We start from the raw sequence: 27,742 nt of genomic DNA on the forward strand, positions 1-27,742 counted from the left end.
TATATGTATACACATATATATGTGTATATATACATACATACATAATATGTGTATATATACATATATTTTATATATATGTGTGTATATATAAACATATATACATATATACATGTTTATATATACACATGTATATATATAAAATTATACATGATTATAAATATTATATATATTACATTCTGAGATACTGGGAATTAGGACTTCAACATATGAATTTTAAAAGGACACAATTCAGCATATAATAGCACATATGACATACTGTGTGTGCTGCTTCTGCCTGAAGACTGCATATTATTTTATGTTTTTATCATCTTCTTGAAACCACTTATATTACACTGCAACTTCATCATGCCCTGTACAAAGGGCTGTGCTATACCTTATGGGTGACATGGCCTAGTTATTTAAGGATGATGCTACAATATGTTTACTTTGTCTCCCTGATGATCATTTTATTTGTAAGAACATGTTTTCATCCTCTCCTTGGCAACAACTTATAATTTCTCCACTATGTCTGTGTCATTGCCTTGATAACCACAGGTACTCTTTCTGTATCATCTTTCTGACTACCACATATGATGCTGTATAACGCATGTGTTATATCCCTGATATCCACATGTGATGCTATCTTATCTCTTACCTCTCTTTAGGACCTTTATGAGATTACACTATGTCTACGTCATCTCCCTGATGGCCACAAATGGCAGCTACATTACATATGTGCCATCTCTCTGACACATATGCCCCTATACTGTCGGATTCATCTTTCTCATGACCATATATCCTGCTTCACTATGTGTAGATCCTTTCATGACAACAATTTTTGGCTCTGTGCTGTGTCTGTGTGTCTATACTGTGCTACACTATGCTCTACTCTTCTATGCCATACCATGCCATGCTATACTGACTTATGTGTGTACATTGTCTTTTTTGGAACCAAGTATAATGTTACATTCTGCCTCGTCTCCATGGTCAACATGTGTGATGTTATGCTATATCTATGTCACCTTCTTTCTCTTTTTCTTTTTTTCTTTGAGATGGAGTCTCGCTCTGTCGCCCAGGCCGGAGTGCAGTGGCACGATCTTGGCTCACTGCAACCTCTGCCTCCCAGGTTCAAGCGATTCTCCTGCCTCAGCCGCCCGAGTTATGTCACGTTCTTGGTAATCATGTTTGATGTTATCTGGTGTGTTCATCTCTTTGATCACTGGATGTGATGCTAAACTATGCCTGTGTCATCCGCTGTCAACAATATGTTATGCTACATGCTGTGTTCCTTATCTTCTTGATGATCATATATAATTCTGCACTGTCTAGTATGTCTGTTTCATATCACTGGAGGTCTGGACATTGCTACACTTTGTCTTCGTCATCTCAGTGATGACCGCCTATTGTGCTTCATTTGTATTCTTCATTTCCTTGAAAACAAAAATGTTTTCCTATGTCTGTGTCACCTTGTTGAAAACCATACATAAGCTATACTGCTGTCATCCCCTACCTGTTAATCATGTAGGATGGTATACTCTGGGTTATCTCCTTGATGATCATATAAAAAGCTGCCATGTGTCTGCAATGATAAACATGATAATTGTGGATTGTGCTCTCATATGTTTGCATCTATATGTCTTAGACAACTATGTATGCTACAATATCACTCCAAATCTCCTTGGCAACCATATATGGTGCCACATTTTGGGTTCTATCACTGATGATCATGTTTGATGCCCCATCTCTGACAGCTATATGTTGTACAATATTATCACTGCTTATAGCATCATAAATGCTACAAAGGAGTTTGTAACATTTGGCAAGCATGTATATTGCTAAACTATTTCTCCGTCATCTCCTTTACAATCGCAATCATGTATAAGTCTGTACTATATCTGAATCATCTCCTAGATAACAAAGTGACATGCAATTTTAGGATTCATCTTTCAGAACCACACATGAGAAGATCATCTTCTTGATGATGATTTGTGACACTATCCTTTGTTTGGGTCTTGATATCACCACATATTGTGTTAAAACATGACCACATAATATCTTTCATATCCACATGTGATGTTATATTATGTGTACTTCATTTCCTTAATAACTATAGATGATGTACTAAGTTATTGCCTTTATAATCATGTGTTATATCTCCCTATTTCTGAGTCATCACCTTGATAACCACATGCGACATTATACTGTGTGTTTCATCATGTTGAAAATCACGGATAATGCTTTTCTCCTTGATAACCACATATTATGCCTGATATTTATATGGACCAGCTCCTTTGTGACATTTATGATGCCATAATATAGGTTACTTCCATGAGGAAAACCCACAGTGCTACATTCATGTATGTCATCTCCTTGATATTCATGTATAATGCTATCCTGTGTGCCATTTTAAAATTCCCATATGTGATGGTACTCTACATGCACATCATCCCACTGATAACCATGTGATACTATACGTGTGTCATCTCCTTGGCACTATGTATGGTTCTAAAATCAATCTTTGTAGAATCCTTGTACACCACATATAACCCTGCACTATGCATATGTCATGCTCTTTATGGTCACTAAGATGCGACAGAGTCTCTGTCATCTCCCTGATCATCATGTATGACATTAAAACATGTCTACACCTTCTGCCAGAAGACAGTCATCCTATGTATCTATCTGTCTGTCTGCCTATCTACATCTATCTATCTATCTATCTATCTATCTATCTATCTATCTATCTGTCATCATCATCATCTATCTATCTAATCTATTGAGAGAGTCATATATCTGTATCTCTCTCTCTCTTTCTCTACATTAGGTCTACTCTTGTTCCTAAAGGCCTTTATAATGCAACAATATTTCTGTGGCATTTCTTTGATAAACACATAGGACCTCACATCACATCTGTGTCTACCTCATTTGTTTGATAACCATGAGTGATGCTGTACTATGTCTGCACCACCTCCTTGATAAACAAATATGGTGCTATAATATGTCTTCATCATCTATGATCCTGTACTGAGGATTATCTTATATTTTAGGTCATTTCTCTGATCATAAGATATGATGCTACAATATGTCTGCATCTTAAACTTGATAACCGTGGCTGGTGCTATAATACTATAAGCACCATCTCCTTGATAACCACCTATGATGCTATACTATGTATACCAAATCTCCTTTACAACCATTGACGATCTATGCCATTTGTCACCACTTTGATTACTACTTATGATTCTACGCTGAGCCATCATACTGATATCCATATATGATGCCACTCTGTGTCATCTCTTTGAAAACCATGTATGATGCTACACTCTATGCACCTTATATCCAAGAAGATTACATATGATGTTACACTAGATTATGTCATCTCCCTTATGCCCACATTTGGCATTGTGTTGTCTGCCTCATCTCACTGATGATCACTTATGAGGATACATGATGTCTACTTCATTGTCTGCATTAACATGTATTGTGCTGATTGTGCTGTGTCTTATCAGAGTCATCACCTTGAAAACCACCTATGATGCTACATGTTTTCATCACCATCTTGAAATTTATGTTGCATTCAATATGATATCTGTCTTAGATAATGTTGCACTAATATATGTCATCCCTTTGCCAATCAGATGATATGTTTGCATTATTGATAATCATATATATTTCTAGGCTATAGGCCACCGTAACGACTACATATCATGCTATACTATGTCTGTATCATCTTTTAACATACTACATATGTTGTTACATTATGACTTTTTCACCTCCTTGAGAGCCATGTATGATACTGCTGTACTATGGCTAAACTCCCTGATGATAGTGATGCTACATAATGTCTGCATCATACCCTTGAGAAAAATATATGGTGCCACACTCTGTCTGCATCATAATTTTATTACGGTATAGTATGGTGTTATGGTATAGTATTACTGCAGCACACTTTGATAAATATATGATGCTCTGCTTTTATTCATGTTGTGTAGTGATGTAAACTATATCTGCATCCTTTACTTGATGATGATATATGATGCTATACTATGATTTTATTATTTCCACAGTATTCTCAAATGACAATCTATTATGGGTCATCTTTTTGATGATAATGTATGGTGTTACTCTATGTATGTGTCATCAACTTAAGTACCATGTATATGCTGTTCTATATTTGCCTCTTTTTCTTGATATGCATAAAGTATGCTATTTTATGGGTCAGTTTCCTGATGAGCATGTTTGATGCTTGAAGATGTCTGCATTATCTCTTTGAACACCAAGTGGGATTAATACTGTAACTGTGTCTTTTCTGCAATGACCCTGTGTGATGCTAAACTATTTCTGTGACACCTCCTTGACAATAACCTCTGATAATCATCTCCTTGAGAATGATGTGTGATGCTGTAACATACCCTGTCTGTAGTAACTCCTATGATACTAGACTCTATTTGGGTCTTCTTAATAACACTGAATATATGTACTATGTTTCATCTCACTACTCCCGGTTATTATGCTACAATATAATTGTCTCTGTCAACCATATGTGATGCTATCTTATGTGTCATATCCTTAATAGCCATATATAATGCTACACTGTATCTACTTCCTCTTCTTGCTAACCACATGCAATGTTATACTATTGTCTATATCATGTCCTTGAAAATTCCTTATGATATTGTGCTGTAGTTCATCTCATTTAGGACAATTTAGAATGCTACAATGTTTGTGCCATCACCTTGAAAGTTACATGTGATTATACATTATTTCTGCATATTTTCACGATAGCTATTTTATCAGTCACATATTTCTAATAAACATCTGTGATATTTAAATCTTTGTGATTTCCCTGACAACCATGTATGATGCAACATTATGTCTTCATTGTCTTACTGAGACCCTGTATGACTATTACCCTGAAAATAATGTACTGCTACACTATATCTAATATGTAATCATCTCCTTGACAACCACTTATGGTTATATACTATGTCCGCATTGTTTTTAACAGCAGTACATTAATTTATACTATGTTTACATCAATTTAAAAATACTTATGCATGATATTATGAGTAATGTCACTGATGACAGTATTTGATGCTGCAAGATATCTGTGTTATCACCTTGACAACTATATATGGTGCCACACTATATGTGCAAAATCTGCTTGAGAAGTACATATGATGCTGTTATGACTGCATTATCTCTTTGATAACTATGTATGATGTTTAAACCAAGGTCATTCTCTTTGATAGTCACATATTATGAATGTCAATGTGCATGTCATCTACCTGAAAACCAAGTATGATGCTATACTATTTCTCTGTCATCTCCTTGATAACCTCGTAGAGTGCTATACTATTTTGCATCATCTTCTAGACAATTACACATGATAATCATGGATATGTATCATATCCATGATGGCCATGTATACTATATTATTTGGGTATAATCTTCTGTAGTCCACATATGACCTGCGAAGTCTCCATTATTTTCTTGATGATCATATATGATGCTACACTATGTCTTTTTCATCTACTTGAACTTGACAATGATCACACATCAGGCTATACTATGTCTGCATTATCTCCTTTAAATCCTCATATGATGTACAGCATGTCTACGTTAACATTCTGACTCCTGTGTAGATACTACTATACATCTGGATCATCTTACTGATGATCATGTATCATGCTACACTGTGTATGTGTCAGCTCTGTAATTCTGACCTATGTCTGTATAATCTCCTTGTCGACAATGTATGACACAACGCTATATCTGCATCATCTCCTTGATAACCATATTTGACCCTACACTACGTTTGTGTCATCTCTCTGACCACATGTGACATTAAGCTATGTCTGTGTCATCTCCCTCATGACCACACATGACACTACTCTATCTATCTATCTATCTATCTATCTATCTATCTATCTATCTATCTATCTATCCATCCATCCATCCATCCATCCATCCATCTATCTATCTATCCATCTATCTAATCTATCTATCTATCTATCTATCTATCTATCTATCTATCTATCTATCTACTTTTTCTTCTTCATTGGAATTATTCTGAAGGCTGATTTTTTTGTTTCTTTAGTTGTATCCCTATCTGTAAAAAAATTACAGTGTTGCAGGCCATATTATTTCTGAGTTTTGTGAAGTTTGGGCATATAGTTTTATAAAATTTAGAATGTAGATCTATGAAGCACATTCTCTTTCACGTTATTGACTCTGAAACCAAATTGATCACTTCCCTTTAAGGCTTTTGAAATGTCCAGCTGAATTTCAAGTTATATATTTTTTAATTACATTAATTCTAAAATGGCAGGTTTTATCATTTTTTGTACTTCCTCATGAGGTTGACATTGTCAGAAAGGCAAGTAAAAAATTTATTACGATATTTTACTTTTCCCTGGATTCACATCAAGTACCTAAAATTTTGTATCCTTGCTATATTTTACTACTATGTAATGCTATAATTAGAGATTTAAAAAAGCAGTCTTCATCTGGCAAGGCAAACTATAACTTTTCTTCTAACAAAAATTTTACTTCTCATGTTTTTCTCTTTCAATGCTTATTTATTTAACTTATTCATCCTGTACTTATAAGGAAATATCCATAGTACTTATTCCATCCATTTCTCCATCCATCCATCCATCCATCATCCATCCATCATCCATCCATCCATCTATCCATCCATCCATCCATCCATCCATTTCTCCATTCATCCATCCATCCATCCATCCATCCATACTACAGCTATTTATTGAATGGCTAATATATGCTTGGCACTTTTGGTGCTGGAGGCAGAGCAGGAACAAAGCATTCTATTAGCTTTTTCTGTGGAAAAGGGTTTTTGAAGCCTGTTTTTTGCCTGTTGAGTAGCGGCTGATGCTCCTTCTTGGGATGTTCCTTGTGCACCTTGCAGAAACTCAGACTTACCCCTAGTGTATCATGCTGGTCTTGCTGCTTATTTCATCACCTGCTTCTTGAAACTTGCTCTAATTCCTCTTTTTCTCTTAAAGTTTTTTCTTTCTGGATTCCTGTTTCTTGCTCTCTTTTCTACCTTGGAATACATTATTTCTTCTAATAAGCTCAGGGCTAGAGAGGAGCTCCCTCTCATCCTCTCCTACAATGGGACCAGAAGGAATTTACAGTATTAAGTATCTGGCTCTCACCACAGGCAAGAAGATGAACTTAGCATAGAGCTCATGTGTCAGGGGGATATATATTTATACAATGCAAGGTCTTTTATCCAAAGTTCTGTATTTAAGATGAATTTATATATATCCCCACCCCTCTCAAAAAGGAACAGCAAGAATTTTCAGTGCTGCCACAAGAAAATGCATTGCCAAACTGGAAGGCCATGAAGGTGAAATTTCGAAGGTGAGTTGCTTTCTCATTTGGAGGAGTTTATTTACTTTCAAAAAATAAAGAGCAGGGCCCGGGTGCAGTGCCTCACACCTATAATCCAAGCACTTTGAGAGGAAGAGGTGAGAAGACTGCTTGAGGCCAGGAGTTCAAGACCAGCCTGGGCAACATAGGGATGCCTCATCTCTACAAAAGACAAAAGAAGTCAGCTGCGCATGGTGTCACCCACCTGTAGTCCCACCTACTCTGGAGGCTGAGGAAGGAGGATTGCTTGAGTCCAGGAGGTCAAGGGTGCAGTGAGATGTGATTGCACCACTGCATTCCAGCCTGGGTAACAGAGCAAGATCCTATCTAAAAAAAAAAAAAAAAAAAAAAAAAAAAAAGCATGCTCAGTATAAATAGGTCTATTGGAATTGAAGTACTAAGATTTGTTCCATTGTCTCATTTTTTTTTTCTAGAAATCACTTACCTAAAGACTTTATTTTTAACTGTGCCCTCAGACTTAGCATAATAAATGATTTCTAAAACCTCTTAAAAAGTATGGAACAACATTTGCCTCCACTGTCAGCAAAAGCTTTAGTTAGCTGAAAATACTTAATACAGCAATTTAAGGAGTGTGTAAACTGCTTTTCCTGGTTCCGGTAAACACATAAGTTTATGTTGTGCGAAAAATATGCTGTGCAGCAAGTATCAAGTGTTCTGTAAGTTAGATGCAATTGAGGAAGTAGTTCCTGGAAATATGTAAAATTATAATTAAAATTAAATTATACAATTATCCATTTTGAAACTACAAAGCTGTATTTTAGGATTTTGTATAAACTTCCCCCAAAGGATCATTCACAGAGCAGGCCCACCCAGTCAGTGATCTGAAGTTTAGATGTGTCATCAGAACTTCATAGAGTAGGCTAGGACTTGGTGGCTCTCACCTCCCAGCTCAGGAATCCCTTGGTTCCCTGTCTGAGATCAGATTTGTTCCTACTTTGTAAAATATCAGCTTGATGATTTTAGGTTTCTAAAGGCTCCATCTAGACCCTGGAACTCCACCCCATGCTGTACTCTTGGCCTTTCTGCCTCTGCACCTACAGCTGGTGATCATTGCCCTCTGGCTGGTCGGTGGTGGTCTCCAAGGCATGCAGACTATGGCCTCTTCATAAGCTGGGAGGCTTATGGATGGCAGGAGGGGATGGAAAAGTGGGGTGTGGGAGGCAGGATGAGGAGGAAGCCTGGCCCATGTTTCTGAGTGTCTGGCTAGGTAGCTATTGAGACCTCTGGTGTGTCTCCTCCACAAGTAAACATCTATTTTCATGAAAGAGTGAATATGAAGAATTCTCTAGTGCTATTTTATTACATTTTATGCTTTTTAAGTGAACATATTACTTATTGAATTGGCATCTGGTAAGGGTATTTCTTTGGGGTGCAAAGCTGAAGTATTCACTCATTCAGCAAACATTTTAGAGAGTGTCAACTGTGCTGTGCATTGCACAGCCACTGGTAACAGAGTGATAAAAACAGATATGGCCCTGCCCTCCTCAAACCTTCAGTCATTGAGGAGATGGCCCGAATCTCTGTCTTCTGGTGATTAGAGAGGGATGTAATGTGATGCCCAAAGGGATGCAGGACTAACAGGTTCCTTTGATGGTCACTCAGATGCCAACTGGCAACACCTGGCACATGGGAGGCACAGAAGAGTATTTATGGAAAATGCTATACTTGGTGGAGCAGTAGATGGGAACATCCTTTCTTGTAGGTTCTACATTCACTTATTCTATGGCACAGATTAGAGAAGGATCTGTGTGCTTTTTAAAATTAATTATTTATTTATTTATATTTTTTATTATATTTTTTTGAGATGGAGTCTTGCTCTGTTACCCAGGCTGGAGATCAGTGGCATGATCTCAGCTCACTGCAGCCTCCACCTCCCAGGTTCAAGCGATTCTCCTGCCTCAGCCTCCCCAGTAGCTGGAATTACAGGTGTGCGCCACCATCCATGCCCAGCTAAATTTGTATTTTTAGTAGAGACAGGGTTTCGCCATGTTGGCCAGGCGGTCTTGAACTCCTGACCTCAGGTGATCCACCTGCCTCGGCCTCCCAAAGTGCTGGGATTACGGGCCTGAGCCACCGCCCCTGGCCCAGATCTGTGTGCTTTTGACCACCAGGATGACACCAGGGTTTGGCTATGAAGGATCCTGACTCGTGTGTTCATCCCACCAGGGCCCTGTGTCTTTGCGCAGAGAAGGGCATCGTGCATCTTTAGAAAGAAGCTGGGTGGGGAATACTCAAATTATAAGGATGCTTTGGTCTTTATTCTTAGAAATGTGAGGAGTAGGCAATTAAATTTTCTCTCTGGATTTTAATTTCCATATACTAGTCCCTGCAATATTTTTTTCCATCATGAAGAAATTGTTCTATGCAAGAATAAATACCAGACTAGGAAGGTGACATGTGCTTAGTAATGTCTTTTTTTTTTTTTTTTTTTTTTTTTGCTGATAAGAAATGTTTTGGAAACATTACCCAAAGCTTGATCATTTTTCTTTCTCTTTTGCAGATTTCTTTCAACCCTCAAGGGAACCGTCTTCTAACTGGCAGCTCTGACAAAACGGCTAGAATCTGGGATGCTCAGACCGGCCAGTGCCTCCAGGTTCTTGAGGGGCACACTGATGAAATCTTTTCATGTGCTTTCAACTACAAAGGCAACATAGTCATTACAGGTATGGAAGACATCAACACCATAGACTCGTTTTTTCTTGATTGGCTGTTAGAGTTCCCAAGCTGAATACTAACAGGAGTTCATCCCCATTCCCTACCTCTTTTCTGGAGTCACTAGCTCATCTTGGCCTGCCCTCATATTTTCATTATTTAATTTTAGTTTTATGAGGACCTGCAGGAGTGAGCTCTGCCATTGACTGTAGTAAGGCTTTGTGAACTTTGAATTTTATTTGCTCTAGATAAGGTAACAATTTGATAGCCTGCCTTACGGGTTACTAAATTTCCCCAGGTGTTTTCTATCAATTGAATGGTTAATATTTAGTCAGCCAGGCGCATTGGCTCATGCCAACAACCTCAGTGCTTTGAGAGGCTGAGGCAGAAAGAATGCTTGAGGCCAGCCTGGGCAACATAGTGAGACCCCATCTGTACAAAAATATAGAGCATTAGCTGGGCATGGTGGCATGCACCTGTAGTCCCAGCTACTCAGGAGGCTGAGGCTGGGGGAGCACTTGAGCCAAGGACTTGGAGGCTTCCGTGAGCTATGATCAGGCCACCGCACTCCAGTCTGGGTGACAGAGTAAGACCCTCTCTCAAGAAAAGAATTCAGTTTATGTCAGTAAGTGTTGGTAACCAAAACAAATCAGGATCAAAATTCTCCCTAGTTGGCTTTATAGCCCATTAGAGATTTATTCTTTGAGCAGAGTTGTTTTCTCCCCTGCTAAAGCACTAATGTCTAGGGGGAAAAGAACATGTATTAACCATTTTTCAACCATTAACAGTTTATGGTGAATTAATAATATTAGCAACATTTCATAAGAAAAGGGTAGTTTAGATTGTGGAAAGGGGAGAAAAATGACAAGATGATGGTATACTGTTAGTGCAGTGCCTCGAGGGGAGGCCTTGGCAGGGAACGGGTGCCACAGTAGTGTGGAGTACGGTGCCCTAAGTGAGCACAGAAGACCAGTTCTGCCTAAGTACCAGTGATTCTCATTGTGTTGAGCAAATTTAAAAATTACTGGTCTAATAAGTTAAATGCCATAGGCCCAAGGCTGGCTTTACATGTTGGCTAATTAGGGGGTTTCCTTGTCAGATAACTTCAGGGGTGCTGAGAATTATCTCCCCTTACTACCTAAAATGCCTCCCCAGTCTACTTAATCATGGACAGTTTCCAAAATCACAGAGCTTATGATCTTCAAAATCTTCAGGCTTATGATTTTCAAGTGTTAACTAAGCTGTAGGTACTTTGAAAGCACCGGAAAATAAGCCATAGATTTTTGTTGTGAACACAATATCAAACCCTTCTCCTTGATGAGAAAAGAGGTGAGGGGCTATGATGCAGGGCACAGGGCGCTCCTGCAGGGAGTGAGAAAGAAGGAAGACCAGCCTTTCCTAGCCCACATTGGCCTCATGTGAGGCTGGCTCTGCAGTACCTCTTCCCTCAACCAGTTATCACAGAAGACCCTGGAGAGTTTAGCAAAAGGATTTTTGTTATTGTGCCTTGCTTTGGTGCTGGCACATACATTCCTGAGCGCTTCTAAGACACCACTGATTAATTTAGTGTATCCCAAAGCACCAAAGTGCTTAACATTGGCTCACTAGACAACAGAGCTTATTAGAATGTGGTGACACTTTTCTCTTGCCATCAATAGGGCAATCACTTTATTTGAAAGATTCTACTCTATTTTCCGAGTGGACCCCAGTGTGATAAACCGCAGGCATTTTGTAGTGGGCTGCCTGAGGCTGGGTTTAGAATCATAAAGCAAATGGCAAAAAAATAGCTGGCATGACCTTTACATTTGTTAAAACATGAAGTGTCATTTTGTGGGATATGGTTTTTATAGGCTTTCCTATTTCCTAAGGCACTCACACTTCTTATACTGATGTTATGTGCCTGGTCCCTGAAGGTGAGAAAACCAGTAGTGCCCACTGATGATGAGAATAACCCCCTAAAATTTTGAAATCTTCCAAAGTGGTATGTCCTGCCTCTTCCTAAGCTTATCACCCAAACCTGGAGATATTCAAAGTTGCTGTATTTCCACTGGATGGTAATGTTTGAGGGGACGGCAGAGGGGATGGCTGAGGTGGCTGCATTCTCAAGTTCTCTCCCATTCTAGGAAGCCATGAATCTTGCTAGTGTAAGTAAGCAGGATGTGTACCTGCTTAATTTACAACTAGCTGGTATCATGAAAAAAAAAAATCACCACTTCAAAAATGCCTGAGCTGCTCAGAGACTCTGCAGCTAGGCGCGGAGAACTTAGCCCGTTTAGCATGTTGTTAATTACCAATGGCCCAGAAAATGTCAACTTGTAGAAAGAGAGAATGAGATGAATGAAATGAAGAAAAAAATAACTCTGTGAAATCTGTTTTATTAGGCAGCAAGGATAATACCTGTAGGATATGGTGTTGACTGAAGGAAGCTTGTCAGTGAGCAACCTTGCTAGCAATGGTAATCAAGAACTGGAACTTCACAGACAGCAGCTCTTTTAATATTTCTTATACTTTCTCTTTTTCTACAAGTCAACTATTTATACAACTGTTCTTTATTTCACGGATATGACCATTAAACATGACAAAGTTATGCCACTCCAATATTATTATTTGATGGCGATGGCAGGACACAGCATAATGTTTGGCTAATGCCACCAGTTATTTCAGTTGTGTTTGTTTTTCAAAAGCATTATGATACTGAAAAAGGAGACTAGAGTAACTGAACAACATGTCTCCTGGATTTTACTTTGAAGCTTATTGTTATAATTTCGGTTGAATAAAGTGTTTGGAGGAAATTCCTTGTACATCTGTATTTATGATGTGTGCTTTTAGGGTGAAGTAAGGGAAATAATATGGATCTTATTTAATAGCAAATATCTTCTGTATTGATACATGGAAAAAATGTTGGCAGGTTTATTTCTAAGGAAGTTAAACAGAATATTCAGGCTATTGCATTTAAAAATCTGGATGGGGCCGGGCGCCATGGCTCACACCTATAATCCCAGTGCCTTGGGAGGCCGAGGCAGGTGGATCACTTGAGGTCAGGAGTTTGAGACCAGCCTGGCCAACAGGGTGAAACCCCATCTCTACCAAAAATACAAAAAAAAAAAAAAAAAAAAATCAGGTGGGCGTGGCGGTGGGGGCCTGTAGTCCCAGCTACTCGGGAGGCTGGGGCAGGAGAATTGCATGAACCCAGGAGGCGGAGGTTGCAGTGAGCTGAGATCATGCCACTACACTCCAGGTAGGGTGACAGAGCAAGACTTCATCTCACACATACACTAAATAAATAAATAAATAAATAAATAAATAAATAAATAAAAAAAAAAAATCTGGGTGGAAAACGATTGAAGTATGAGAGAAAATGATCAAATACCAACCTGAATACTGCTGAAATATTTTAAAATGTTTTTTAAAAGCTTGGTTTGTGTAAAAGTACCCAAATACATATTAAAATTAATGTTAAAAGAAAAGTACAAGCACTAATAAGGCCTGAATCTGAAGCAAGAGAATGCCTGAAAATCTTATAAAATCATTTTTTAAAAAGAGCTTCATTGATACGTAATCAATATATAAAATATTGCATATATTTAATGTATACATTTTCATGAGTTTGGACATATATGATTCCATCATCATAATCAAGGTACTAAATATACTCATCAACTTCAACCATTTCCTTGTGTTGCTTTGTGATTTTTGTTGTTTGTTGGTACAAGCACTTTACATGAGCTCTATCCTTTTAGCATATTTCAAGGTGTATAATACTTTATTGTCAACTATAGGTACTGTGGTGTACAGCAGATCCCCAGAACGTGTTCTAGAACTCATTTTCTTAATAATGCGAATAATACCAATATGGCTGAGTGCTTACCATGTGCCAGTAATGCCCAACCACTTTATGTAGAACATCTCATTTAATCTTCCTAACAACTGTTACAAAGTAGATACAAGCCCTGATTTAAAAATGAGGAAAGTGAGTCCCTGAGAAATTAAGTAATTTGCCAAGGGCATCTGGATATTAGGTGGTGATGTTGGTTTTAGAAACCAGGGATGCTGGCTCCATTACACTGTGTTCTTAAGTAGAAAAGATTTAATCTGGGAGAGGAGAATCAGATGTATAGGTAAGATGAATTGAAGTGAGAATTACTTCTTGGATTATCTATAGATGTTAACCCTCAAGAAGAAAAAAATAAAACAAACACAGGCCGGGTGTGCTGGCTCACACCTATAATCCCAGCACTTTGCAAGGCCGAAGTCAGAAGATTCCCTGAGCCCAGGAGTTCAAGACCAGCCTGGGAAGCATAGTGAGACCCCATCTCTACAAAAAATTTAAAAATTAGCCAGGTTTGATTGTGTAGGCCTGTAGTCCCAGCTACTTGGGAGGCTGAGGTAGGAGGATTGCTTGAGCCTGGGCGGTTGAAGCTACAGTGAGTTGTGATTACACCACTGCACTGTGGCCTGGGCAACAGAGTGACACCCTGCCTCAAAAAAAATAAATAAAGGAAAAAAAAAATTAAGTAAACAAACACAAAAGAAAATAAACCAAACCTTTGTTGGGACTGTTGGGAAGAGGAGGTTCCAATATGATGAAGCCAAGAACTTAGATTGGAGAAAACTTTGCCAAAATTTGGCCACTTCTTTTTTTTCTAAAAGCAAACCTCTTAAGCTTTATTAGTTTTTTCAGCTTTATTGAGGTATAATTGACACACCAAAATTGTATTATTCAAGGTATACAATGTGATATTTTGATATCACAAAATGAAATAATTACCACAGTCAAACTGCTAATTAACAAATCCATCACCTCACACAGTTACCTTTTTCTCCCCTATGGAGAGAATACTTAAGATCTACTCTCTTAGCAAATTTCAAATATGCATTTTTAACTATAGTCATCAAGCTGTACATTAGATCTCTGAAACTAATTCATCCTGAAACTGCAAGTTTGTACCCTTTGACCAGCATCTCCCCATTTTCCCCACTCCTTGACCCCTGTAACCACCCTTCTAGTCCGTTTCTACTGAGTTTTACTTTTAAAAATTCCATATGTGAGATAATATGGTATTTGTCTTTCTTTGTTGGGCTTATTTCACTTTGTCCTCTAGGTCATCCATGTTTTTGCAAATGAAAGAATGTTCTTCTTTGTCCAGGCTAAATAATATTACATATATCTTTATACAGGTGTACCTCATTTAATTGCAATTCACTTTATTGCACTTTTTAAACAAATATTTTACATGTTTATATTACATGTTTTAAACAAATTTAAGGTTTGTGACAACCCTGCCTGGGGCAAGTCTGTCAGTGCCATTTTTTTCCAATACCCTGTGCTCACTCTGTGTCTCTGTGTCACTTTTTGGTAATTCTCACAATGTTTCAAACTGTTGTATCTGTTATGGTGATCTGTGATCAGTATTCTTTGATGTTACTATTATAATTGTTTTGGGGCACCATGAATCATGCCCATATAAAACAGCAAACTTAATAAATGTTGTGTGTGTTCTGACTCCCCCACCAACCAGCCATTTCCCATCTCTTTCCCTTTCCTTGGGCCTCTCTGTTTCCTGAGATGCAACAATATTGAAATTAGGCCAATTAATAACCTTACAATGGCATCTAAGTGTTCACGTGAAGAGTCACATATTTCTCACTTTAAGTCAAAAGCTATAAATGATGAAACTTAATGAGGAAGGCATATTGAAAGCCAAAACAGGCTGAAAGCTAGGCCTGTTATGCCAAATAGCCAACTTGTGAATGAAAGGGAAAAGTTCCTGAAGGAAATTAAAAGTACTGCTCCAATGAACACATGAATGATAACAAAGCGAAACAGCCTTATTGCTGATATGGAGAAAGTTTTAGTGGTCTGGACAAAAGATCAAACAAGCCACAATATTTCCTTTAGCCAAAGCCTAATCTAGAGCAAGGTACTAACCATTTTCAATTTTATGAGTGTTGAGAGAGGTGAGGAAGGTACAGAATCAAAGTTTCAAACTAGCAGAGGTTGGTACATGAAGTTTAAGGAAAGAAACTGCTTCCATACATAAAAGTGCAAGGTTAGCATCAAATGCTGCAGAAAGTTATCCAGAAGGTCTAGCTAAGATCATTAATGAAGGTGGCTACATTAAATAAAAGAGTTTCAATGTAAATGAATATCCTTTCATTAGAACAAAATGCCATTTAGGACTTTCATAGCTAGAGAGGAGAGGTCAGTGCCTCATTCAAAGCTTCAAAGGATAGCTGACTCTATTGCTAGGGGATAAGACAGCTGGCGACTTTAGTTGAGGCCAGTGCTCATTTGCCATTCCTGAAATCCTAGGTCCCTTAAGAATTAGGTGAAATCAACTCTGTCTGTGCTCTGTAAATGGAATAACAAAGCCTGGATGACAGCACATCTGTCATAGCATAGTTTACTGAATATTTTAAGTCTACTGTTGAGACCTACCGCTCAGCAATAAAAAAGATTTTTTTTTCAAAAGTATTACTGCTCATTGGAAATTCACCTGGTATCCAAGAGCCCTGATGGAGATGAACCAGGGGATTAGTTTTGTTTTCATGCTTGCTAACACAACATTCATTCTGTTGCCTATAGATCAAGGAGTAATTTTGACTCTTAAGTCTAGTTATTTAAGAAGTACATTTTGTAAGGCTATACCTGCCATAAATTGTGATTCCTCTGATGGATCTTGCAAGGTAGATTGAAAACTTTCTAAAAGGGTTTTACCATTCTAGTTGCCATTAAGAACATTCGTGATTCATCTTGAATGATGAATCATTTTGAGGAGGTCAAAAAACATCAACATTAACAAGGGTTTGGAATAAGTTGATTTCAATCCTCATGGATGACTGAGGGGTTCAAGAGTTGTGGTTCAAAATAGCAAAATAACTAGAACTAGAATTAGAAGGTGTGACTGAAATGCTACAATGCCACAATAAAACTTGAATGGATGAGGAGTTGCTTCTTACGGATATACAGAGTGGTTTCTTGAGATGGAGTCTACTCCTGGTGAAGATGCTGTGAACATTGTTGAAATGACAACAAAGGATTTAGAATATTATATAAACTTAGTTGATAAAGCAGCAGAAGGGTTTGAGAGGATTGACTTCAATTTTAACAGAAGTTTACTGTGGGTAAAATGCTATCAAACAGCATTACATGCTACAGAGAAATCTTTCATGAGAGGAAGAGTCAATTGCTGCAGCAACCTTTATCGCCATCTTATTTTAAGAAACTGCCACAGGCATCTGAACTAAACCTGCAATATCTCCAAGGTCTGCCTGCATCTATATTATACATCTGCACACCTGTGTTCATTGCAGCATTATTCACAATTGTCAGGATATGGAAACAACCTCCTAAGTGTTCATTGATGAACATATGAATAAATAAAATGTGATATATATATGATAAAGATATATACGTATATGTGTATTAGATTTTATTACCTTACATTGTCAGATAAAGATACATATATACATATATATTACATTTTCTTTATTGATATAGACATATATATATATCACTACATCCATATAGATATATAGATATCACATATTCTTTATCCATCATCCATCTGTGCACGCCTAGGTGGTTTCCATGTCTTGGTTATTGTGAATAATGCTGCGGTGAACATGGGAGTTCACACACCTCTTTGAGATACTGATTTTATTTCCCTCGGATATATATCTAGAAGTGGGATTGCTGGATCATATGGTAGTTCTGTTTTCAATTCTTGGAGGTTCTTTCATACTATTTTCCATAATGGCTGCACCATAACTCCTTATCTTACATATGGTTTGCAAATATTTTCTCCCATTCTATGGTTGTCTTTTCTTTCTGTTGATTATTTTCTCATTTGTGCAGAATATTTTTAGTTTGATATAATCTTATTTGCTTTTTTTTTTGCTTTTACTGCCTGTGCTTTTGCTGTCATGACCAAAAAAAAAAAAAAAATTCTTTGCCACAACCAGCTCTGTGGAGCTCTCCCCCTATGTTTCCTTCTAGGATTTTTTACAGTTTCAGGTCTTATATTTAAATATCTAATCCATTTTGAGTTGATTCTTGAGTATGATGTAAGATAAGGATCCAATTTCACTTGTTCTATGTGGATATCGAGTTTTTTCAGCATCGTTTATTAAAGAGACTATCCTTTTCCCATTGTGGTTACTTCTTTTAAAACTCCAAAAAAATAAACAGAAGCAGATGCTGACTCTTGCCTATCTAACTCTTTGATTGCTTTAGGGAAGGGTGATACTCTTTTGTTACATCATTCAAAAGAGTCAGCCAATGTATGGTAGTGGAGCTCCAACATCCCATAGACCAATTTAGGTGTAGGAAGGCCTTGGCCAGAAAATGGCTTATTTCTCTAGTTTTTATATGTTGAAGAAGTCTTTCTTAATATTTATTATGATTTTCAGATATTCCAACCTACTTAAAATAAGTGTTTGAATACTTACAATCGTAAGTAAAGTGATAATATGCCCACTTTATTTTCATTTGCAGGAAAAGGCATTGAAGAGTTGTAGTGCAGTATGTGTGGGGTCTGGAAGTCAGATTGCCTGCATGTGGATTCTGATTCCAACTCTAATCAATAGGCAAGTTACCTGACCACTCCTCTGTGTCTCAATTTCCTTACTTAAAAAGTGATAATAGTAGTTCTCTTCTTTAGGATTAGGAATACGTGGCACAGGCTGGGTGTGGTGGCTCACACCTGTAATTCCAGCATTTTGGGAGGCTGAGGCAGGAGGATCATTTGAGCCCAGGAGTTTGAGACCAGCCTGGGCAACAAAGTGAGCCCCTGTCTCAAAAAAAAAAAAAAAAAAGGAATATCTGGCACATAATAAACATAGTAATCAACATTTACTGTTATTATTATTTGAGACAGGGTCTTACTCTCTTGCCCAGGCTGGAGTGCAGGGGTGTGATCTGTAACCTCTGCCTCCAGAGCTTAAGCAATTCTCCCACCTCAGCCTCCCAAGTAGCTGGGACTATAGACACATGCCATAATGCCCAGCAAATTTTTTGTTATTTTGTGTAGAGATGAGGGCTGGCCATGTTGTCCAGGATGGTCTTGAACTCCTGGGCTCAAGCAATCTGCCCGCCTCAGCCTCCCAAATTGCTAGGATTACAGGTGTGAGCACCTGTACTGGCCAACATTTACTATTATTTTTATGAATAAAAACTTAGTCATCTTATTTAAACACATTTCTCCAGAAAAAACACGGTATTATTTCCTCAGAAATCATACTTGAGATATAACTGACTTTAATGTGTTATAGGTATTGTAAGGAAAATTTTCTAGATCAATTTTTTATGAATTAGAAATAGAAGTTAAGGTTCTTAGAGTATTATCCTTTTAAAGGTTCTGTATTGAACAGAGGAACTGAGAAGTAAAGAAATCATCAATATAGACTATTATGATCTAATCCATCTTCTTCATATGTTTAGTTTTCTTATATGAGTCTACGAAAGAGGATTATTCTTACAAAAAGAAATAGAGTTTCTAACAGCTCATATATAAAAATATATTAGCTCATGATTTAGCATAATTCCAATTTTAAAGTTAAAATAAATGCACTTTTGAACTAAACAATGCTTTTTATACATGTGTGTCTCACATTGCCATTTAAAAACACATCAATCATCTTTAAATTATAAGTAAATTTATCTTCTGTGTTTTCACTGCTACTGTTACTCTAAAACAATTTATCTTTTTAAGTTTCCAAAGGAGTAAAATTTGAAGTTAAAAAAAAAACTGTTATCTTACCAAGTTAACAATTCAAATTCGCTGTTGTCTTGGTTAGAAATGCTTTTGTTGCAAGCAACAGAATACTTGCCATGATTAAATATCACGATTAATACCATGATTAAAACAATGTCAGTCCCAAAGGTGGCTATGCAATGGCATGAGGACTCAAAGACCCAGAGTTTGGTGACTTTCCATTTTTTCCATCCTTAGCATGTTGGCTTCTGTCCTCCTGAGTAACCTTGCTGCTTGCAAGATTGAGGACAGAGCTTTATTAGCTTAAGCATCTTGCCATCTATTTTAATCTCATCAAGGCTAAAAGAGAACTGCTTACTCGCCTCCCTATTCCTTCCATTTTCTGTATCATCTCAGCAATGCTATTTCTGCTAACAATAGAATTATCATTCTCTTTTTCCTTTATTTTCTCTATCTATCCCCCAAATCATAAAGATTTCCCTCAATTAAAAAATCCTAGTTATCCAGTCTTATTCCATTTTAATCTAGAATCTAGAATCTCATTATCACCCTGGCACTAGAAACTGAAACAATCCTCTAGTTAATTGCCCGAGCTTCCTCCTGCCCTACCAGGTTACTTCTTTCTAATATAATCAGAAAAAATTCCAAATATCTGTATATTTTACAATTTATGATACTTTTGGATAACTAGTTCATTGAATAATAGGAACAAAGTAGGAATTCTTAGAGCCTTAATTTAAGCTGACAACACTTGTTTAGGAGGTGGTATAACTTTGAGTCTTTTATCCGTTTTTACTACCCGCCCCCACCTTCTTCTTGCCTTTCCTCTGGAACACCCTGGTCTATATAAGAAATTCCTAGGATGAATATCGATTCAGCATATGAAGGGGAAATCATACAGTTGTGAATGCTGCACATCAGAGCAAAACCACCAGTTTCTCTCTGGTCCGAAATTTTCTGTTGTGCTTTGCAGTTTCAGGTTGTGTTACTTAGAAGTATACTTATTAAAAATGAGTATATGAGTATTTGTGGCCATGCAAACAATGGGAATTCCAGAAAGGCTCTATGGGAGCTGTAAATACCCTGAAGGTGAAGATAGCTCTTTGTCATACCTTTTGGGAAATGTTGGATGGTCTGCTTTGAAAAAAGTTGCCTTTGCTACTATTTTCTTGGGACTATAGGATCTTAAGTAATCAACACAACAGGCCAGATGTTCATGTATTTCACTTAACAACAAAGCGAATACTTTTTACTGCTCTCACTAATGAAAACTAGAAAATGTCACTGTTTTAAAAGTGCATAACTTTGCACATTTTTGTTAGTTCTCTTACTCAGCAGGTGACAGTGTTCATCTTCCAGCAGATAAGTAAGTGCTGGCTTCTTGCAGCTACACATAAAGAATAAAGAGTAAGCTTTTTTCTACATGAAGAATAAAGAGTAAGCTTTGTATTGTGTCCCTTACAGATCAGGTTTATGGGTGGATACATAACGATGCTCAGATGGTGGTATAATTAAACTTAGGACCACACTGACAGATTGGGGCAAATGACATGTCTTCTTAATCCTGATGCACTGTAGAGACATCTTCTAATCTATTTGTGAGGACATCGACCAATAAGGCGAGTAAGTGATAGTTCCATTTTTCTTCACAGGCCCCTCTGTTGAAAGCCATATTATGATCATTTATTTTACAGGACTGCTGTTCAAATTAAAACATGAGAACACCCTGGGAAATAATTTTATCCTTAATATTTTTTTGAAGTATTTGATGAATTCCCTCTAATTTTTCTTATAAAAATACTTTATCATCTGAAGTACTGGGAGGAGGATTTCAAGATTTGTCAGTTGCCTTTAATTAATGATATTTACATCTTACTCCTCATGAACAATGATTTCCATTGCTGTGCAGAATGGAGGAGGCTTCTTAACCTACTTAGAGGTTTAGAGATTTGTGAAGGGGAAAAGTTACTATAAAGCTGGATTGATACAGAGTCATTGACTACCATGTGTGGTCAGGGAATTCAACACTCAATTTTGTCTTTTAATGTTAATATCTGATCAGAGTATGACATGGATTATTTCTATTTTAATAAAGTTTACTGTGTTTTCAATGGATTGAGTGTCTAATAATTGTTAAGTACTTTGAATTTGATTACTTTTACGTGACTATAAACCTAAAGGGTCAAACTGGTTTGTGTTTGGTTGTCAAAGACCAAAGTAAGTCTGAGACCAGACAGGGAAACCATCTGCTGTCACTTGCGTTTCAGCAGGCCATCAGAGGTTCAAAGGAGACTCCGTTTTATTGAGTAAAAAGAGCAAATGTGAGGCAGCCTCTCATTAACAAGCGTTCTATGAAGACAGGAGCTTTGGAAGTGGGGTGACTTTCTAATTGATCTTCAGGTACATTTGGCAGTTTCTTTAAAGATTGCTCAATGCTATGGGTGGAAGGTTTTCTGTGGTGACCATTTCTTGGAATAAGTGGAGGTCAATGGTGCTTTGTTGACATCAAACTGTCATAACGGTTTTTATTTGAGAGGAGGGGTGGCTGCCATGACAGCCCATTTCTCATGAGTGACAGCATTTTGGTGATTGAAAATACCGACTCTGGAATCAGAATGCCTGTTTTAATATCCTGCTCCACCAGTTTTTGGTTCTGAGACCTTGAGAATTCAGTTTGTGACTCAGTTTTCTCACCTACAAAATGACCTTCCCTTTCTCCATTGAGAATGTGCCATTTCAAGGCTGGAATCAGTTCTGTCTGTGCGACAGGAGCGAAGATCTTGCATGCACTGCCCTTCCTGCAAAGTGCAAGGGCAGCTCCTCTGCCTTTCTGAAGACCATTCATTGCTGCTGCAGCAGAGCCTTTCTCTCTCCAATGTGCTTCTGAGTCACTCAGGTTTTACTGACTCCCTTGGGGAAAGCAGGTGTTCTACATTTAGAATAGCGTTAGCTGCTTTCCCAAGAATTTGAGCTAATACTTAATGAGTATTAATCCAAACCTTTTTGTAGCAATGGCTATATGTACATTTCAGATAATCTCTTGCTATCTATAAGATCTTCCTCTTAGGGTTGGTTTGAAAGAAGAGGATAAAAATAGGAGAATGTGGATATATATATATATATCTATATATATCTGAAAGCGAGTATCTTTAGAGGGAAGTGTTGATTGCTGCAAAATCACATTATAACATTCAAAGATAATTTATTTGTAAATGAATCATGTTAGCATATTTAACCTTCAATTTTGAAGTTTAAATGAGTGAAGTGTGTCATCTCAGGTGTTCATATAGCTCACTATCTAAAGAAGTTCAAGTTTCCCATTCTTATATTCCCAGGCATCTGTGAGCTAATCCTAATCTGCATTTCTGGCCCCATCTTTCCTGCTCCTGTATATCCCACATGTTGTAGGTTGAGTTGTGTCCCTCCTAAAATTCATCTGTTGAAGTCCTAACCCCCAGTACCTCACAAGATAATTATTAGAAGATAGGGTCTTTAAAGAGGTAATTAAGTTAAAATGAGACCACGGGGGATGGGGGGGTTCCTAATGCAATATGACTGGTATTCTTTTTTTTTTTTTAAATCCATCCCCTCAAGTATTTATTTATTTATTTATTTATTTATTTTACTTTAAGTTCTGGGATACATGTGCTGAACATGCAGGTTTGTTACATAGGTGTACATGTGCCATGGTAGTTTGCTGCACCTGTCAACCTGTCATCTAGGTTTTAAGCCCTGCATGCATCAGGTATTTGTTCTAATGCTCTCCCTCCCCTTTTCCCCCACCCCCCACAACAGGCCCCAGTGTGTGATGCTCTCCTCCCTGTGTCCATGTGTTCTCATTGTTCAACTCCCACTTTTGAGCAAGAACATGTGGTGTTTGGTTTTCTATTCCTGTGTTTGTTTGCTGAGGATGATGGCTTCAAGCTTCATCCATGTCCCTGCAAAGGACCTGAACTCATTCTTTTTTATGGCTGCATAGTATTCCGTGGTGTATATGTGCCATATTTTCTTTATCCAATGACTGGTGTTCTTATAAGAAAAGAAGGAAACACGAGGCAGGCAAATGCATAGAGGAAAGAGCATGTGAGGACACAGTGGGAAGGTGCCATCTGCCAGCCAGGGAGCAAGACCTCAGAAGAAATGGGAGCACCTTGATCTTGGACTTCTAGCTTCCAAAACTGTGAGTAAACAAGTTGTTTAAGCCACACATTCTGGTATTTTGTTATGGCGGCCCTAGTAAACTAATACAGCAGATAGACTACTCACTAGGTCTCAAAAATGTGCCATGCTTTCCTTTCTCTGTGATTTTACTTTTACCTAACTACTCTAAAATTCCTTTTCCATCCCTACAACTGGACAATTTTACCCCCTCATACTTTAGAATTTACTGCAGATATCATTATTTTCTTGTACTCCTTTTTGAGTTTCTCCCACCAACTCTTGCCTTCCACACTGGAAAAGATAGGCTTCCCAAATTCCATTCGTGCATGCGTATTAATTATACTCCTCTTGCAAATGTAGACTAGGGTTTTCAGAACTTGGGCTGGAGATGGAAAAGGTGAAGGAACCATGGATCATTGGAGGTAATTGTGGTTTGTTTTTAGAATGAAAGAGGCTTACATCTGACTGAGAAGATGGTCCTAGGGGAAAAAGAAGTGAAGAATCAGAAGAAAATTGGTATTTGCTGAAGCCAGTTGCTTAAGGAGGAAGAGGAGGAATGAAAGAGCAGACAGAGGGGGAGGTTGACATTATAAGGAGAAACAGCTCCTGTTCTGAGACTGGAGGAGAGGATGTGAGGAAGACAATGGTCTTGCTAAATTTTCTTTGTTTTTATTTCTAAAATCATTAAGAGCATGAGCTCTGGAGTGTGAGACAAACTCACCCATCCAAACCCAAAGAATGGACTCAGAGACCCGGAGAACAGTGTGAGACTTTTAATAAGGATCTTGCAAGATCAGGTGTCTGATAGGCAGGCACACCCAGCGCAGTTTCCACAAGCAATTTAACACCTAGTGCACAGGTCCCTCCCCTGGTTCCTCGTAGGCTGAGTACTATGGGGGTCACAGTCTTCCCAGATGTCACCTATTAATTGTTGCACAGGGGCTTCAGGTGTTTTTTTTTTAGAGTTGTCTTGCTGCATTTTGTTGCAGCCCACAATGCATTGCAATCCTAGTTAGCTCAGGGGCTCTTCAAGTATTTGACTTATGACCTAAGTAGCTGGGCAGGCTGATAACAGACAAAACCAGCTATTTTACAGGCTAGTAAACTTTCATCTTAGACTAAACTTCTTTGGTTTGGGTAAAGGCAACTAAGTTGCCGCGGGGGGAGGGGGAGGCTGACAAGCAGGCATCGGCTATCCAAGCAGGGGCCTAGTATACTCTCTTTCTTCTGTAGTTTGCTGACCTAAGCCGGTTCAAGGCACTTTGTCTTGGAAATGGACCACTGTATACATTATTTCATTCAGGAGCCAGACTCCTGAATCCCTCTACCCTTTATGCTGGATCTGTGACTTGGATGGCTTTTTTTTTTTCTTTTTTTGAGACGAAGTCTCGCTCTTTTGCCCAGGCGGGACTGCAGTGGTCTCGCTCTTTTGCCCAGGCGGGACTGCAGTGGTCTCGCTCTTTTGCCCAGGCGGGACTGCAGTGGCGCTAGTGGCGCTATCTCGGCTCACTGCAAGCTCTGCCTCCCGGGTTCAAGCCATTCTCCTGCCTCAGCCTCCTGAGTAGCTGGGACTACAGGCGCCCGCCACCGCGCCCGGCTAATTTTTTGTATTTTTAGTAGAGACGGGGTTTCACTGTGTTAGCCAAGATGGTCTCGATCTCCTGACCTCGTGATCCGCCCGCCTCGGCCTCCCAAAGTGCTGGGATTACAGGCGTGAGCCACTGTGCCCGGCCTGGATGGCTTTTTATTTGATTCAGTGTTAGTGTTTCCGTGTCTACAATGGGTACAAATCCTCACTATCATCAAAGGATTAAATGGATAACACATGTAAATTACTTAGTACAGAACCCAACAAAGGCAATCTTTTTTTTTTTTTTATCATTCTTGTCAATATCCCCCAGCTGAAGACCACCAGGAACATGACTACAGTTGAACGAATTTGCTTGATGATGCCTTGGAGAGAAAATGCACTCCCTGGGAAAGCATGGAATGTCTCAGAGAATTTTAGAGAGAATTTATTATAGGATGTGAGCTTGTGTTAGGTTAGGTTTAGGGACTTTGCTCTTTGCTCTATATTGGACGCTATCAGGAAGTGAAGATAATTCTGTATGATGGGGTACTTCATAAAGTATCCATAGGGATAGCAGACTAGAGCAAGCCTAACGTGACTGGCAAACGAGCAGCTGTCACTCATATCAGCCAAGAGATGGGGTTGTTTTGTCATTTTTATGGCTTAGACAATGCTCACGTTCTGTCTGTTCCGACATGATTCTAGCGTGGTCTTGTTTTTGGTCTTGACCTCCATCATGATCACAGAGTAGCCTTGTTTATGTTGATGTTCTGTGAAGTTGTGTTCAACTGGAAAACACCAAGGCCTGGCTCTGAGTATCAGGCCAGTAGCAACACCAAGACCTGAGTAATTAATGCCTGATGACTTTGCTTTCTGGTGATGTCTGCTGAGAATGAGGTGTTTAAAGACAGAGGTGGACATTGGCAATTTTTTTTTTTTTTTCAGGGAGAATTGTCACTGAAGAGAATCATAAAGGGCTGATGGGCAGCATCAGAGGTGCAGCCAGAGTCGGAGTTGATGGAGTTACTGTAGCGATCAGCATTCTGATTGTGTGATTCTCTCCCATGGGGCTAGGCTATGCAGCACTGGTGTGGAGAAGGCACAACCTAACACTAGTCCTGGGCTGGGGGTTTACAAAGAGATCAGGACAAAGGACAGTAGTTCAGAGTTGAAAGTGCCAGGGAGCACAGATTTGTTGGTTCCCTGTGAGGAATGGGCTATTCCATGAATAAAGACAGAATATGAGAAGACTAACCACCAAGAAAAGAGGAGACTAGCTATCTTTTAGAGAATGTTCTGAGCTGAAGCCTTGCTGGGTGATGGGAAGATCATTGGCTGGAAAGAGCCTAGGCCATTTAGAAATAAGGAGGTTGGGGAAAAATGGAAAGTCTTTCAAGAATGTCCAGGAAAATAGATTTTGAATTCTCCTTGGGACTCTGTGGATTTGTCAAACATCCTGCTTTTTCCAAGACAGCATGCAGGTGAAGTGACAAGTGCTTCTATCTCTGTCCACTGGGATCATCACCTTTTCCTGTTCGGATAGATAACATTTTCTCATATTCCATTTTAAAAATCTATTCCACCTCAAGTGCCTTTTGGCACTGCTTTAGCAGTTTGCTGTGTGGGCTGTAAAGCAGCTCTGCTGCTGCCCCAATGTTTCACAGAGATGTTTATGATGGAGCACTTTGTTTTTAACTTATCTCCTCAGGGCTGTGGCACAAGTTCACGGAGGAGAGATGAGGTGAGGAAAAATGTGGCTAGTACACATCTACAGTGTTCACAACAGTCTGCCTCCTCTGTCAGGGACTCACTGTCTTTGGAATAAGCCTCATAGGACCTGGAGGCTGCTGCTGGACCTCAGTAATGTACAGAAAGACCTGCAACCTCAGGAGTGTTATTGTCCCTTTTCAATCTGGTCCCACTACCAGGAGACGAAGCTTCTCTTCTTACTCGGAGCTTCTGCAAAATGTGGCACGTTAGAGTGCTCTAAATAGTTAATTAATTGATTGCTTGAAGGAGTAAATAAGTGAATGAATTAATAGTAACATGGCTCATGACTTTAGCATTGATTTTCAAACTCAGCTTTATGGAGCCTCAGCTATTTTTTAAAGCTCAGTGAGTGAGGAGCTGAGTACACGGAATCCCATCTTCCACATTGTAATTTAGCCAGAGAAGTGCCATTAAAAAACACTTTTTTTTGTCTTTGATTTTAGCCTCCAAGTAAAAAGCATTTGAAGAAAAATTT

General features: G+C 38.5%; 1 protein-coding gene across 2 annotated transcripts in view; it reads left to right on the forward strand.

The window, feature by feature from the left end:
* The window catches only part of DAW1 (dynein assembly factor with WD repeats 1), a 72,009-nt gene that overhangs the window by 39,532 nt on the left and 4,735 nt on the right, over nt 1–27,742 (forward strand). The window contains exons 11-13 of one of the 2 annotated variants that reach the window (XM_054478459.1): nt 7,292–7,368; nt 9,899–10,061; nt 12,432–12,850. In XM_054478459.1, the coding sequence (XP_054334434.1) occupies nt 7,292–7,368; nt 9,899–10,061; nt 12,432–12,466 (275 nt within the window). In that variant the 3' untranslated portion in view covers nt 12,467–12,850. Of the gene's footprint in view, nt 1–7,291; nt 7,369–9,898; nt 10,062–12,431; nt 12,851–27,742 lie in introns of those variants that run through there. The other variant, XM_054478458.1, reaches the window with a different exon arrangement.

Source organism: Pongo pygmaeus, chromosome 11 (assembly GCF_028885625.2).
Source record: "Pongo pygmaeus isolate AG05252 chromosome 11, NHGRI_mPonPyg2-v2.0_pri, whole genome shotgun sequence".
In the NCBI taxonomy this organism is placed as follows: domain Eukaryota; kingdom Metazoa; phylum Chordata; class Mammalia; order Primates; family Hominidae; genus Pongo; species Pongo pygmaeus.